At 42.3% G+C, this 15,032-nt stretch overlaps 2 protein-coding genes across 2 annotated transcripts in view; one reads left to right on the top strand and one right to left on the bottom strand.

Annotated features, from left to right (window-relative positions):
* GAREM1 (GRB2 associated regulator of MAPK1 subtype 1) overlaps nucleotides 1–7,430 on the top strand; it is a 102,750-nt gene extending 95,320 nt beyond the window's left edge. Inside the window, exon 6 of the mRNA XM_041399255.1 lies at nucleotides 1,934–7,430. Within this exon, the coding sequence (XP_041255189.1) occupies nucleotides 1,934–2,846 (913 nt within the window). The 3' untranslated portion in view covers nucleotides 2,847–7,430. The remainder of the gene's footprint in view (nucleotides 1–1,933) is intronic.
* A 4,033-nt stretch (nucleotides 7,431–11,463) lies between these two features.
* MEP1B (meprin A subunit beta) overlaps nucleotides 11,464–15,032 on the bottom strand; it is a 39,403-nt gene continuing 35,834 nt past the window's right edge. Inside the window, exon 16 of the mRNA XM_041399223.1 lies at nucleotides 11,464–11,594. Coding sequence (XP_041255157.1) covers nucleotides 11,464–11,594 — 131 coding nt within the window. The remainder of the gene's footprint in view (nucleotides 11,595–15,032) is intronic.

The raw sequence follows: 15,032 nt of genomic DNA, 5'->3' as shown, positions 1-15,032 counted from the left end.
AATGAACTTGTTTTCTGGATCGTGAAGGGTTGCAGACAGTATTTTAAACAGAAACAAAGTCAGTGTGATTTATCCATATCTGCCTTTAAAAATGCCTGATACCTGACTTCAACTGTATTTGAGGCTTGTCTTGTTTCCTTTCACACTGAGTCCCAGGCAGTTCATTTTAGTGGAGGCCAAATAAGGAAGCACTTCGAAAATGTTAAAATGTTTTCAGAAATTCCATTAATCTTTGAACTCAGTAAATGTTCCAGTTCTAGTATGGAATTAGAGAACAGAAATGGGATCAATCAATTTAATTGCTCTGCATTGTTGGTTGTTTACAACACCTCACTGACTATTGTCTCAGCTTGATGGCTTGGTTTGTGAAAAATTATTTGCACTGTGTGCAATACACCAGTTGGCTTTTAAGCAGCCGGAAACAACTAATTGATGGTGTATCCCTGTTGAGGGGCAAAACTCCATATCTTATATTGAAAACATCCAGCTGCTTTACCTGTCAGACTTGTATTAGTGACATAAACAGAGGAAAAGTTTGGAAGGCACAGAATGGAGACTGAGAGATGGTTAGAAAGAGGGAAATTGCATCTGTTGGGACAGATTTTTTCCAGTGATGTAAATTAGAACTGTTTTTACACATCTGCACTTTATATTTGATCTGGGCAAGTCCAGATTGGCCTCTCTGATCCACTGTAAGCACACAACTAAGTAATTCTGTGTCAATCCATTGAAAATTGTGCTGGTTTTCTGATAGCTTCATTGATCCATTTTGATAGCTTGATCCATTCTCAAGCCGTGAGCTGTCATGGGGTGACTACTGAGTTTTTACTTGAGTAGTTAGTTTTCAGAAGAGAGAGGCAAATCATTAAAACAAATTTTTTCAACTGTTGGTTCTGTCTATTGCGTTGAGTAAGGATTTTATAAGTCTGCTACTGAGTTTTTACTTGAGTAGTTAGTTTTCAGAAGAGAGAGGCAAATCACTAAAACAAATTTTTTCAACTGTTGGTTTCTGTCTATTGTGTTGAGTAAGCATTTTATAAGTCTACTAATTGTTTTTCCAGTGTTCTGGTTTAGTTGGCCAAGATTCCAAAAATCAGCACAATCTTTCAGATTTTCTTTTAGAAGGTGGCATAAAATCAGCGAACATTTGCTCTTGATAGCAGGTTGTGTGCTTTTGTTGTCATCTCCATCTCTTGGGAACACCTGGATATAAATCATCCATGGACAGGCTGAGCTTAGTTCACCGCCTGGAAGTTGGATCCAGGGTAACTTTCTTTAGGTGCCTTTGAAGAGCAAGTGTTTAACATCAAAGCTTTTTAAAGATCCAGACGCACCAACAAGTTACTCTGGGTAAGCTTAAAGCCTGATACTTACCACGTCCAGCCAGGTCTGCTTACCCTTCCAGCTGAAACTCTTCCTTTGGCAGTGAGCATTGACTCGCTCCTTGTCTCTGTACTCTGCACTGGTTCACATGGCCTAGGGCAGTGGTGACCTGCCCTCATATGAGCTTTTGCATACCATGACACATCTGTGGTATATATATAGAAAAGTGCTGGATTACAACATCTTTCTAGTGTATTTGAGACTCTTTCTTATCCGTGGTGGTATCCCTCAGGAATTCAGCAGTGAAAAACTGAGTATTTGTGAGATGACACAGAACTGAATTGAGGCATCAACTTTTTAAGAGCTTTTTTTTATGAGTCGCCCAAAACATGGGGCTTTTGGGTATATCAGCATCTTGTCAGGCTTGTAGAAGGGGTGAAGGAGCTGTCAATGCATTAATTCAAACATGTTAATTCAAATGTGAAAAGTTCTGCTGGAGGAAAGAAGATTCTTTCCTTGTGATGATCACCTTCTATCAGATGATTTATGAGTTTATTGCAATGCCAATTTTTTTCTTACTAACAACATCCTTTCTGCTTTGTTCCTCAAGTAATGTCACAGAGGGCGACAACACCAACCCGACTGAGAGCACACCTGTTTCCTGCTACCCATGTAACATGATAAAAACTGAATCCAAAGAGCCTGAGAGCACAATGCCTTTGGGAAGCCCCTCAGCTGAAGCTCTGCCTTCGAGGTTATCTTGGCCAAACCATTTTTCAGGAACTGCTGAAGGCCTGAATAGGAGTGATTTCCTGCTTGATCCAAGCAAGAGCTACAGTTACCCCAGACAGAAGACTCCAGGTACGCCAAAGAGAAACTGTCCAGCACCTTTGACTTTTGACTTCGATGGATGTGAGCTCCCAATAGGGTACTCCCCGCTGACTCCAGCAGAGTTCACAAACACCATCTCCAGCTGTCCAAAGTCAGCAAGTTACTCTCTAGACTGCACTGATGAGAAAACTCTGGGAGTCAGCAACACAAAGCAGAGCCATTCGTGTCCTGCCTTACCTCCTCGGGCACCGAAGTCAAGTGAAGATAAGACAATTACAGACATGTGTCCCTTGCCACTGAAAATAGATGGTGCCGAGGAGGAATCAAAAGCTGGCTCTCCAGTTGTCTTGGAAGATCAGTATCTGGCTAAAAAGGGCATGCAGGATACGTTCTCTGTGTCTTACCCCTTCTCATCTCCCCTCCACCTCCAGTTAGCACCAAGGTCTTGTGGGGATGGCTCTCCCTGGCAGCCACCCACGGACCTCTCTGGACTCTCAATAGAGGAAGTGTCTAAATCGTTGAGGTTTATTGGTCTGTCAGAAGATGTCATATCATTTTTTGTCACAGAGAAGATTGATGGCAATTTACTGGTTCAGCTTACAGAAGAAATCCTATCAGAAGACTTCAAGCTAAGCAAATTGCAGGTTAAGAAAATATTACAGTTCATTAATGGCTGGCGGCCCAAGATGTGATGCTGGCTAATTTTTAGTGAAACTGTACTTGATACATTTGAGCTAATACGTCACTTCCTGTTTTTTTGCACTAAAAATCCTTCTTGTAAATAATAATAGAAAAATTCTTACTATGCAGATAAACATTTTTCAGTGGTGAATGGACTTTTTTTTCTATGTCAATAATAAAGGTAGAGAATCTGCAGAGGTGTGCCTTTGTGCATCCCTGAACATTCAACAGCTGCTAAAAACAGGACACTAAGGGAACTTTGACTCCACAGTCTGTTAAGACTTAGTCGTATTTATTACTGAACAATTTGATGCTGAAAGACACACACCAATCCAGTTTACAGTTTTGTGTTAACTGCAAAAAAAGGTATTTCTTACGGGATTATTTCTGTTCACATAATATTTGGCAACATGCTGTGACTTGCAGATATACAAAAGCATTGGTTTTGACACTACATCTGAAAATGTTAAGAATTGCTGTGAAGTGCCACTAATACACTATTCTTGCAGCATTATTTTTATTAACAGTATCTTCCTGACTATCTGTAATGTGGATGCACTTTCCATGTTACTTTGAGCAAAAAGAGTTAAATGTTTTTAAACCAAGAGTCATGCTTAGCTTGTTGCCCAGAGGGGAGGGAGAAGGGGGATTTTCTACTGAGCCACTCTGCCCTGGCCAATTAAAAGTTTATGACCTGTAGATTTCAAAAGTTGCTTTTGTAGTCGGATGACTGGAGTAAATAGCACGACTTCTGGTCTTGCAGCTTTCTCATGGGAAAAGCTATTCAGTGCACAGGCTCTTTTCTCACCAGATCTCAGCTGCTGCAGCACCCTGCTAGCACAGCCTTGCAGGAGCCATGCTGTGGTGAAAGGTAACAACTCCTTGTGTTTCTTCTGCTGCTGTTCTGAGTGTCTGAAAATGCGCTTGGTCTGCTCTTCTCTTCCTGCAGTCAGACCTGTGGGGGAAGGTGATAGTGTGGGAAGGCTCCTGTGTCATGCCTTTGAAATAAAGTGCTGGCAAGGTGGGAGGGATCGGAAATAGAGCATGGCATACTGCTGAGAATGGGCTGAGGGAGGTTTTGGGCCATGCCACAGGAAATGCTTGTGATCTTTTCAGCTCACCTGTCTTGTTTGCAGTGGGCTAGGAGGATGTGGGTGTCAAAGTGGGAGGGGCTGTAGCATCAAAGGATGTGCTAATTCAGTTGCCCAGCTGCAAAAACTCACTGCAGTAGATGTCACAGGGAAGTAGCAGTTAAAAGGGAGCACAGAGATGGTAAGTGGGCATTAGTCTGCCCCTGGAGACCTCTCAAATTTAACTGCTCAAAAGGCTAGGAGTAGGATTAATTTTCGATAGTCCTTTGTGGATTTCTTGTAGTTGACAGAGCTCTCTGAAATGTGTCGAAATAACCCCAGGATCCCCCTGCCTTTATATACTGGATTTGAGGTTTTGTGGAGGTTCTCAGGAAACAGTCTGTGTTCTCCCTTCCTCCTCAATGCACATGCCCGGGATCCTCAGGTGATCAGAGCTAGGAATGCTAGAGCAACTTTACCTTCAGTTACTGCTGAGCAGAGCCCTGGCCAAGAGAACACTATCACCTGCCTTGCTTGCCTTTTTCATGTATTAAAAAATATCTTCATTGTAGGGCATGTGGTTGGGAGCATCAAGAGAAAATACAGAGCAGAGACAAAAATGCTGGAGTTGTCTGTTTTCTCAACCATATTGACTCATTAAAAAGGATTTATAAGCAAAGAGAGCTTTCTCTTGTTGGGACACATTTCCTGTCATGTTGCCATGCCGAAGCAAAGATGCATTATTTGTCTTCCAGTAATTCAAACCACCCAACTAGAAAGCAAAGCCCAGTTGTTGCGGGTACTATAGAACCAACAAATATCCCAATAGAAAAACCCCCAAGAGTTTATCATCCTGTTTTTCGTAATGTATTGACTTTAAGCAACAGATCAATAGCTTTCTCCAAATGCTTTTTAATTAGCATTCTAAAATATTTTAGTTTCAAATAAGACTAGAGCAAATTCAGATACTGTTCAGATGTGTATGCTTGTTGGTAGACCACATGCAAGTTGAAACCAGCTGCCTTTTAAACCTCACTGTGTCAAATGAGTCTTCAAATATGAAAGGGCCAATTCTTTAATGTCAGGTACTTGCCATGGTTTTGCTCAGCTTGTTAATTCTTGGTAAAAAACTCCAAAATATCTCAAAAAAAAAAATATTGCAGTCTTGGTAATACTAACGTTAAATATTGCTAACACCCCCCACAATATTAACATCCCTGAGAAAGTAGTTTTCTTTGACTGTGGATTCGTACCTATTCTATTATCTCTGCTTACCTGCTTGAAGTGGTGATTCTTGCAAAGAAACTGGTGGAATTTGCATTCATGACCATGCTGCATTAACATCCCATGTGCATAAACCAAAATAGAACTGGCCCACAGAAAGGCCTAGAAATGTGCATTGATTGCAGAAGCTGAGCCTGTGTGCCAAAGTACAGCTAAAACCTTTAACTGCAGACTTGCTATTGATGGCCTTCCAGTTGTCTCATTCTTCTTGCCACTGCTTACTTACTTTTATGCATAATGTATTAGCATTTAACTTTTTCTTTTTGCCCTTAGCCACTCATCCCCTTCACTTTCCAAGCCATTTTTGGGGATTTAGGTGTTCCTTAACATTTGTGTTCTGTGAATTATATGGCTCTGGTGTCCCATCTACCTGCTGTGGTACACAAGCTGGACTGAAGTGTCTGCTCTGGTGAAATCAGCAGAGTGATGAGCAAACTGGGTGTGTGGAATGTTGTGGCTCAGCCTTTGGACCCTAGGTTATGGAAAGAGGTACCTTTCAGTAGGTGGCCAAGCTGTGGCAGCTCCCAAGCACAGCACAGAAGTCAGCAGTGGGGAAAACCAATCTGGTTTTGGACAGTAGTGGGGTCCAGCTGTGTTGGTGGGAGTTGTGTTGATTGTCTTTGAGGCCTGAGAGCTGTAACCATTGAGCATTGTACCAGAGTGGGCCTAAAATCACTTACCCCAAGGCAGTCCACTAAAATAGGCCAGTCCTAACCTTGGATTTCTTTCCTCAAATTAAATAAATGTAAGGCCTCTGGTGCTTACTTGGTTATCATTGTCTGAGCTGTGTGTTATCCTTGGGGTTTTTTTTTGTCTGGGGGTTTTGCTGGCAAAAAACAAGTCAGTGTCATTCTGTATGGAGCTGTCTCTGTCCTGCACCAGGAAACACATCCTTTCTATGCAACTGTCCTGTGTTGGCACAAGGACTGATGCTGCCTTTAGCCATGAAAGCTGGATTCTGGCATGGAGGCTTTCCTGGAGGTGGACACCGAATTGGGCAGGGAAGGGATGGAGTGGAAACTTGAGGGGAAATGCTAGTTTCTTTCAAATGCTTGTTGTGCCTAGGATGATGATTCTTTGTCTTGCTGCCTGCCTGGCTAACCAAAGCTGTGTTGACAGCAACTCAAAGTGCATGTTTGCATTCTTATTCTTGCCGTATTGTAAAAATTGCCTACAGCTAGAAACTTAGATGGAGAACATTTGGTCCATCCAAAATTAGAAGGGAAATACATTTTGAAGTGTTCTTTTCAGCTAGAAGCAAAGGTTAGAATTTGCTGTGTATTATTGTGTATTTTCTAATAGAACAGGTTTACTTGCCACTTAAAATAACTTTGTTCCACAACAACAGCTTCAAGACAAACAGAGTAAACAGCAAAGCTGCCTGAAAATGCACTGTGTTTCAAACCTGGCTATAAATAATTGTTTTCCCTCATGTTTTCATCTTGAATCAACTTCTTGGTTGTCCCCCCACAAAACAAATTGTGCTGGCATCAGCTTCTTGTGTGCATCCCAGTGGGTTGCCTGCCTGGAACACAGGCCAGCCAAGTCCTGCCTGCAGGCCAGGCAGGGGTCACATCGTGATACTTAACAGCCAAACAGCAGCCCTGTGAGAGGACTATGGCTTAGCCCAGCTCTTCTGGCTCCTCTTTCTGATGCTCTGAAATTGCAGCATTCCTGTGTGCAAACCAGAAGGTACAGATGAAATCCTAATCAGCAAGAGGGATCATCCTTTTTGTTTGTAGGGATGGCAGGGCAGTGGGGAAATGCAGGCCCCTTGTTGAGACCTAGCAATAAATGACTCTCCATTTTGTTATGGCTTAAACTCCTGGTAGTCCAGGAGTTGTTCAGACTTCACAATTTTTGTGTGTAATAACCAAATTTTTAGTGTGAAAATCTGCAGAGTGATTCTCTTGACTTGGACAATCTTCTGAATTGTATTAAAAATATGTTTGTTCTTAGCTCTTTAGATTCACTTCGGGTATGTCAAAAAAGTAACACTTGGGGAAAAAAAAAAAAAAAAAAAGAAAAAGCCCCAAAACTTTGGCTTAGTACATTTCCGTTATAAAACGAAGCATGGGTTTTGTGGAATTCTGTGCTGTTTTGGGCTTTTGTGTAAAAGGCTGGAGGCAGATTGTTATTTAAACCAGGTGCAAATAAATATCCCTGTAATGTATATGAACAAATTTAAACTGCGTATTGTAAGTATATAAACTGTATATTAAAGACACTATTTTCATGATACTTCAAATGCGTACAGATTTTGTTGTACTAAATTGGTCGGGTTGCATGTACTATATGGAAGGGTTGGCTTTCATTTAGTGATTTCACTGACTTATCCTCTTGCTCATCTCAGTATAATTTGGAAATAAGCACTTCTCAAATAGCAAATTTCATGAAGTAAGATTGGGATAATTGAGAGGAGTAATCAGACTTTTGCATTTAACCTCTCAAGACACGTTACTTTTCCCTGTCTTGTAATTTCACTTGTTCCCCTCCAGCAAGAGTATCGAGCTGTGTTTCCCCAAAGAATTTGTTGCCAGACAGCTTGCCAGTCTCTAGCAGACATTCACCTAGAACATTGTTTTCCCAAGCCCTATTATCTTGTTTTGGAGGAAAGCATTCCATTATAATTTGGATATGCTTTTAAGTGCAAGACCATGCGCAAATATTCCTGCTTTTCGGAAAGTTTCTGAGGCATTTATTGGCTGGGGAGGAAATCAGAGACAAAACAATGTTGTGCCGTAAGGTTGCATGTTGCCTGTTCTCACTTCCTTCGATATTGGCAATGGAGGGAAGTGTCGACTCTACAACCATCAACATGTTATGCAGCTAAGTTGCTACTGTGCCAGATTCCTTTGGGCTGAAGCTTCATTGGCTGATACAAGGCCAAGAGAAAGTTTACTACAGCATAACAGTAGTTGTAGAAGGGTTTATGGAAGGAATCATTAATATATGTTTATGGGATATAAGGCAGGGCAGAATCTGACACAGTAGTTGCCACTGGATTTGAGACAGATGGGGTTTACTTGCCTCCAACCCTCACACCCGGGAGAGAGGAAGGAAGTGTGTCTGGAGGCAGGGTGTGCATCACAGGGAGGTGAGGGGAGGGACAGAGAGAAGCAGAATTGCTTTCACAAGTTAAGACAAATCTTATTCACCATGAGCAGGTCTGTCTAGCGCACATATCTACTCCCCTCTCCTAAGAAGGGAAAGAAAAATTTAATCTTTTTGAATGCTCCAGTCAATTGGGTCCAGCTTGAGCAAAAAGATCTACAGAATAGAGGATAGCATTCACTGCATTTAGGGGGAGTGGAGGGCTGTAGCCTGAATCAAAATATATCCATCTCCCTATAAGGAAAGTGCTGTTCTAAACCAGGCAGGTATATATATATATATTATGCATAGCAGTCACCAAGCCTAACACAATTCTCCTGATTAGTCACCATGGCTACCTATAAACATGAATAAAGAATAGAGGCAGAGCTGGGACCTGAAACCACACCTCTCTTCTCCTTGGAAAGTGCAAACTTAATGCTCTTGGACATGCTCCTCCTCTAGGTGTGATACAATCAGCTAGAGCTCTCCTGGGTCTGTTAGGTGTGTATATCCCCTGTTCTCCCTCTCGCTGGGGCTCCTGCCCTTGAGCTGCTGTGGGACCTGGGGTGCTGACAGCCTGACATCCTGTCTCGTGTCGCTGCTGATTAATCTCTGAAGTCCTTGGTTGCAGAGGACTGCACTAGCTCAGGTCGTCACTAGCTTGGGGCACTCTACACCACGCTCTGCTGCCCAGGTATAAACACATTTTATGTCACCACATGCACACGTCACATGTAAGCACTTTCTCCTGTGCACTGAGTGACTCAAAGCTGCAAACCTGTTCTCCCATGTTCTCCCCTTTTTCTGTGCTGTGAGCACATGATGGGATTTGCCATTGCAGAATGAACATAAAATCAGTCCTGCTTGGGCAGTTTGCCCTTGGTGATTTTGTTTAGGCCCTCAGTGCTCCTGGACCATTTCCCTAGCAGCCTCACTTCTATGGCAGCATTATTTTTAGGGATTCACTTACTGACCACTACCTCCGCCTGTATGGGCGACTGTTGGAACAGCAGCTCTGGTAGTTCCACAAAAATTCACTATTAATTGTATTCTGTATATAGAATTCTCTTTCCTATGATTGTCTTACTCAATGAAGATCAATTTTTGTTGAAAGCTGGCAGTATTTTTATTCAGTTGCCTGGATGCAGCATTTCTCCTTTCCCCCCAGGATAAATAATTTTCTATTCATTCTTACTTGGCATAATAAAGAGCTGATGTGAAGAGTGGCTTTGAGAAGTAGGTGTTTTCTCACCATTCTCTCCATCAGATTCCAAAGGTGGAAAGATCGAGATGGGTAACTAGGCCACCAAATGGGACACGAGAAATACGACTCAAATATTTATTTATTGCTCAACAAGACCTCAAAATGCCCTTGACTCCTGGGTGGGACAAAAGGAATCTCTTGCCAAACATGCTCGGAATAAATGAAAACCACTCCTCACAGGGAGTCTGGGGTAGGAGGAAAAAGAATAAAAGGGAAAAAATAGAGACTTGTTTTAGGACAAGGAGAAAACATTTCTAAGGTGCCAAGCCTAAGGAGCTGGCAGTGGAGGGACGTGTCCCCTGGCTGCGTGTGGCAGCAGTTGATGTAGTACTTGTACATGCCACACAGTGTCAGACTGGCACACAGCCACAGAGAATGGAACCTGCTGGAGGAGCTGCAGTGTGTGATGGATGAGTTCAGGGACCTCATTGGGACTCTCTGCCAACCACACAAGAGCTTTGCCATGAGAAGGAACTGTTTTAATTGTGCTGGTGCTGTTCCATTGTACAGAATCAACAATTATTGTTAACGAACACGGGGGTCAGTGAGGCAGGTCTCCGGGGCTGGGTTTCCTGTGGATCGGTGCAAACAGAAAGCAGGAGGGAACTCTAGTAGGTCAGCAACGTCAGACCTGGCAGAATGTCTGGCAGAGCCCTGAAGAACTGCATATATCTTGGCTAATCTTATTTATTTAACTTCAGCTCTGCAAGGGGGGGAAACATATGACAGCTAGAAACTCTCCTAAGTACTAGTCCTAGATAGTAGCCTCTGCTCCTGACGAATGAAGGCTTGGCCATCCTGATAACTGGCCCTCCAGTTTCCTCCTGAAAAACATTGGTGTTTTTATCTCTCAAAAAAGACTGAAAATTTGCACTGGATTAGTATTTCATTGAATGAAAGAATCACTTGGATTGGAAGGGACCATTACAGACCATCTCATCCAACCCCCTGCCTTCCACTAGACAAAGCTGCTCCAAACCCCATCCAACCTGGGCTTGTGTGCTTAAAGGGATCCACAGCTTCTCTGGGCAACTTGTTCCAATGCCCCATCATAAGAAATTTCTTCCTTCTGTCCAAACTTAATCTACACTCTTACAGTTTAAAACCACTGCCTTTTGTCCTCTTGCTACAGACCCAGATAAAAAGCCTCTCTCCATCTTTCCTGTGAGCCACCTTTAAATGTTAAAAGGCAGCACTAAGAGCTATCCCTGGAGCCTTCGCCAGGATACGCAACCAAAACTCTCAGCCTGTCTTAATAGGAGAGGTGTTTGATTTTCATGGCTCTGAAATTTCTCCTTTCATAACAAATCAGTGAAACTGCAGTAGAGATGGTCACAGTGCTCCCTCTGCATCTTTGTAGGTCTGCAGTTACTCTTGTCTTACTGTTGACTGCTGAAACATTTTTCTCTTTGATTCCTTTAATAAAAGGCAGTGATAGTTAAAGTTTGTTTTTTTTTTTTTTTATCTTACCTGTTGAGTAAGGCTTCCAATAACTCTTCTCTCCTGAATAAAAAGAAAAATAAATCCAATATTGTTTCTTCCTCTGATTCTTCTCTGCTACAGTTGGTTTACTGAAAAATGAAGTGTCATTTCACAGATTCCACAATGTTCATTTTTATTTTATACAATTCAATCTGACCTCCTTGCACAATGCTAAAAACTAGGACTTGGAAACTGAACCACCAGAAGGAATGTGGCAAGACAAGGATAAAAAGCATACAAATTTTAAAAGCAATAAACAGTACAAATCCAGGTTTCCCAATTCCACCTACAAACCCAACCCAACATATCCTTCCATTTTGTCACCCTCCTTTGCTACCTTTTGGTCTTCAGAGCCTGACTGGGTGCCTCTTGCGTGGGTGATGGTGTGATTGCAGGAGGGGTGGCTGCCCAAATCTGTTCCCATGTGGACCCCTACTGCCATGCCCAGACAAACTTCATTCCCTCCATGATCTGCTGCTGCTGTCTGCACCCCTCCTCCTCCTCCTCCTCTGAGATCTTTAACCCCTGAGCTTCCACTGCAGTGAGTTTGCCTTCCACCATGCCTGCAAATCCCAAATGAATCAAGTGATAGCCACATATAAAAGCAGGTAAGTAATGCTTATAAAATACCCCACTGCTGTTTAAAAAAAACAGAGAAAAGCACAAGTAAAATGAATTACATTTAGGCAGCAGGTTCTTAAGCTTAAGCTTGAAATTTTAGGCCTGATCACGAACCTGCCCAAAGCCATGAATTTCCATATCCAAGATGCAGCTTCAAAATCTTTTTCAAAGCCTTGCCTTTGAACTGTGGAAAGCCAGAGATGAGGAGCAGTTTCTAAAGGAGAGAGGAGAGGCCTCTCTGTCACACTGCACCTTTCATCTCCAAACACAAAGGACCAACATATAGGAAAAGAACAAATGTAACCGAGCCGCAGCACCTCAGCCTGAGGTTGCAGCCTGGCATCACCTCCCTTGCAGCAGCCCCAAGCAAAGGGCATGGCAAAGGGATGGGAACAGGAAACACCAGAATGGGTTTTGTGACTGCTTTCCCCACCTCTAATGATTTACATCTCAGGGGCTTTCAGAGACAGTAGTGGTATTTTGTGTTTAAAAGTCACTGTCTTCACTAATGAGTTTTGAAGTCTCATGCTAAATGCAAATTTTTACCTCTGGCTTACGTTGGATTTTGTTCAGAAGCGCTAGGCAAAAATCTAGGTTATAGGAACAGATGCATTCAAAGACCCCAGTGCCACCACTAAAACAGTGACAGTGTGTTGTGTTTGTAAACAGTATGTGACTCTGCCGCTGGTATTTTTGTCCTTGGATGCTTTTCTAAGGTGTTACAACTTTCTGTTGGTACTCAAAGCTTGACATTCACAAAATAATATGTTGGAATTAGGAGATGCTTGTTTCTGACTGGTTAAAAAAAACCCTCCCAATTGACAAAGAATGCAGTTTGCACCAACTCATAGGAATCTAAAGGAAAAGTGCCAAATTCCAAGGAACAAAGAAAATGTTGCCTCAGACCCCAGATTTCAGCATTTCTCAAGTTCTGTATGAAACCAACCTTACTGCATGGTTTTCTGCATTTATATCTAAGACAAAATTTGTCTTGAAATGAAATTGGATTTTTAGAAGCTAGAGGGGATTCCAGCCAAGAAACTAAGGTATTGTTCGTCAGCAAAAATTTGACCCAAGGCATTATTGAGCCTCTTAGGCCTGTGTTATATATCAGAAAAATTATTCCCAGAGAGCTGTTCTCCAAAACAGCAACTGCTTATTGCTCTCCCTTTTGTCATAAGCCAAGATAGTAAATGTATTTTTAATTGATGTAATGTAAGTCTTGGAGTTTTTTGGAGGAAAAAAAGAACTATAATTTCTTCAGTTAAGCTGAAATACTTGTGAGATCATTTTAAATAGGTGTCTTCTAGAAAGCTTTGCTATTTCTTCATTTTTAGTACTTACCACAAGCTATTTCAGACGGGAGCTGTCAGAGCATCAATAAAAAATTGTTAAATGCAGGCTAGCTTCCAGTGAGCTCAAGTTTTTGCTGAAGCTGTGTTATATATTACTGACTGCAGATGTGTGTATGCACCTGTGTGTCTGTCTATATATGCATGTAACTAACAAAAAATTCACAAATAAGATTCATCTGCTGCATATTATACAGCTTAAGTGCTCCTGCAATACTGAAAACTCGAGTTTTTCTGGCATGTGAGAACAAGCAAGTGAATTTGCCTGACAGATAGGAAGCAAAGTCTGCTCATGAAGACAGACTGACAGTTCAAGAGCAAGGAAGTGGGGAAAGGGTAATCCAGGATCCCTTTTAAGTTTGCTTAATAATAAGGTTCTCTCCTCTTCTGAGAAAATCAAAGATTACATTCAAACAGGTAAAAGGCTTTTTAATTTAATTGTTTTAACTGAGTTTCTTTATGCAATTTTCCATTTGATTTAATTCTATTTAGTATGATAAATGCTGCTTAATCTGAAATTCTTTTCCTTGTCGTTTTCATGTATGAAAACCAGAGATGAAAGATTAGCTTCTAGTGACCTGCATCAAAACATAATTTGGCTGGAAATGAAATGAATTTGGATTTAGCTGTATCTCTTGGATAGTTGTGCTGCAACAACAAATCTTCATAAAGTTAAGCTCCCTCTGCTCAAGGAGTGGAAGAAGTTGTTCAGGCTGTGAGAAGCTCCCGCGGTCTCTGCCCTGCCTGTATGTGTCTGACTGGGAGTCAGTGCCATCAGATCCTCAAAATGTAAAGGAATTTAGGATTTTTAAGTAAGATTACTGCAGAAGCTTTTCATGGTTTAATTATTTTATATTAGAAGCTGCTGAATGATGCGTTTGATGAGCTGATTGCTTTTCGGAGAGCATTAAAAGATTTACTTGCTTGCCGTTTCAAACATTTGGAAGTTTTTTGCAGTGGGATTGAAGGGAGCCATGGAGCAAATCATGTCTCTCCTTGGGTGCTGGCAGCTCGCTTCCTTGGTAGCTTGGACTGTGTGGAAGGAATTGTGACAGAATGTAATTATTTTGGATTTAAGCTTTGTTGTAACTCGGTCTGTGTTTTGTCTCTCAACTGTATAAAAGGCAATATGCACTGGTTGTTGGGTTTCCTTACCCAGAAAGTATTAAAGACAAGAATTAATACAGCGTTTCCCCCTGCTCTGCTGGTAGCACTGGTCCCCCTGGCTGCCCACTGCCTGGCCTGGTCCTGTGGCTGCAGTGGGGAGCTGCTGTCCCTCCCTGGAGAGCAGACATCTCCAGGCAGATGTCTCTTCAGATCCTGGTGTCCTTACATACCTTTAAGGCGTTGACTGCAGCTCAGGTTGAAGCAGGCACTGGAACAAAAATATGGGCAACCTGTGAGCCAGTGCATCCTCCTTTGCTCAAGGTACCACTGTGTAGCTGCCAGAATTGCCATCCATCCTCAGTGGGGAAATATCCAAATACCCTGTGTCTCAAGAGCAAATGAGACTAATGTAATATTGTAAGTAAATGCTTACAATATTACAGATATCATGTGGAAGGTATTTACAGAAAAATCAATTTCTTTTGGCCAGTGCACAGGAGGAATAAGCAGTCATAAAACTCTGAATGGAGGGGCATGGCAGCAGGAGAGGCTGCCATCAGCACTGGCTTGAGAGGAACCTGGTGTCCCATGGCAGGGACTGGCATTTACCAAACAGTTAAAAATTTCTTCTCAGCATGCTGCCAGTACTGAGAAGGATCCCCCTGTTTCAGAGCCAGGGGCTGGCCTGGCCTGTGCCAGCTGCTCCCTGTACCTGCTGGAGATGGTGCCATGCTGCCACTGGAGCAGACAGCAACACTTTCCACCTAATGCCATCTCCTCTTTGACAAATTTCCTCCCCTCACCTGGCTCTGGGCCCTCCCCAGTAACAACTTGATGTCCCCTGTTGTGTCCCTACTCTTCCATGAGGCCTCTTTGTGGCGGCTGATGTTGGAATTTCATTGAATCCTCTTGCAGTGTGGA

The sequence above is a fragment of the Onychostruthus taczanowskii genome, unplaced genomic scaffold, assembly GCF_017590055.1.
Source record: "Onychostruthus taczanowskii isolate IOZ18803 unplaced genomic scaffold, ASM1759005v1 scaffold16, whole genome shotgun sequence".
Classification (NCBI taxonomy): Eukaryota; Metazoa; Chordata; class Aves; order Passeriformes; family Passeridae; genus Onychostruthus; species Onychostruthus taczanowskii.
The sequence above is the reverse complement of the archived record's forward strand: the minus strand, read 5'-3'. Positions and strand labels throughout refer to the sequence as shown.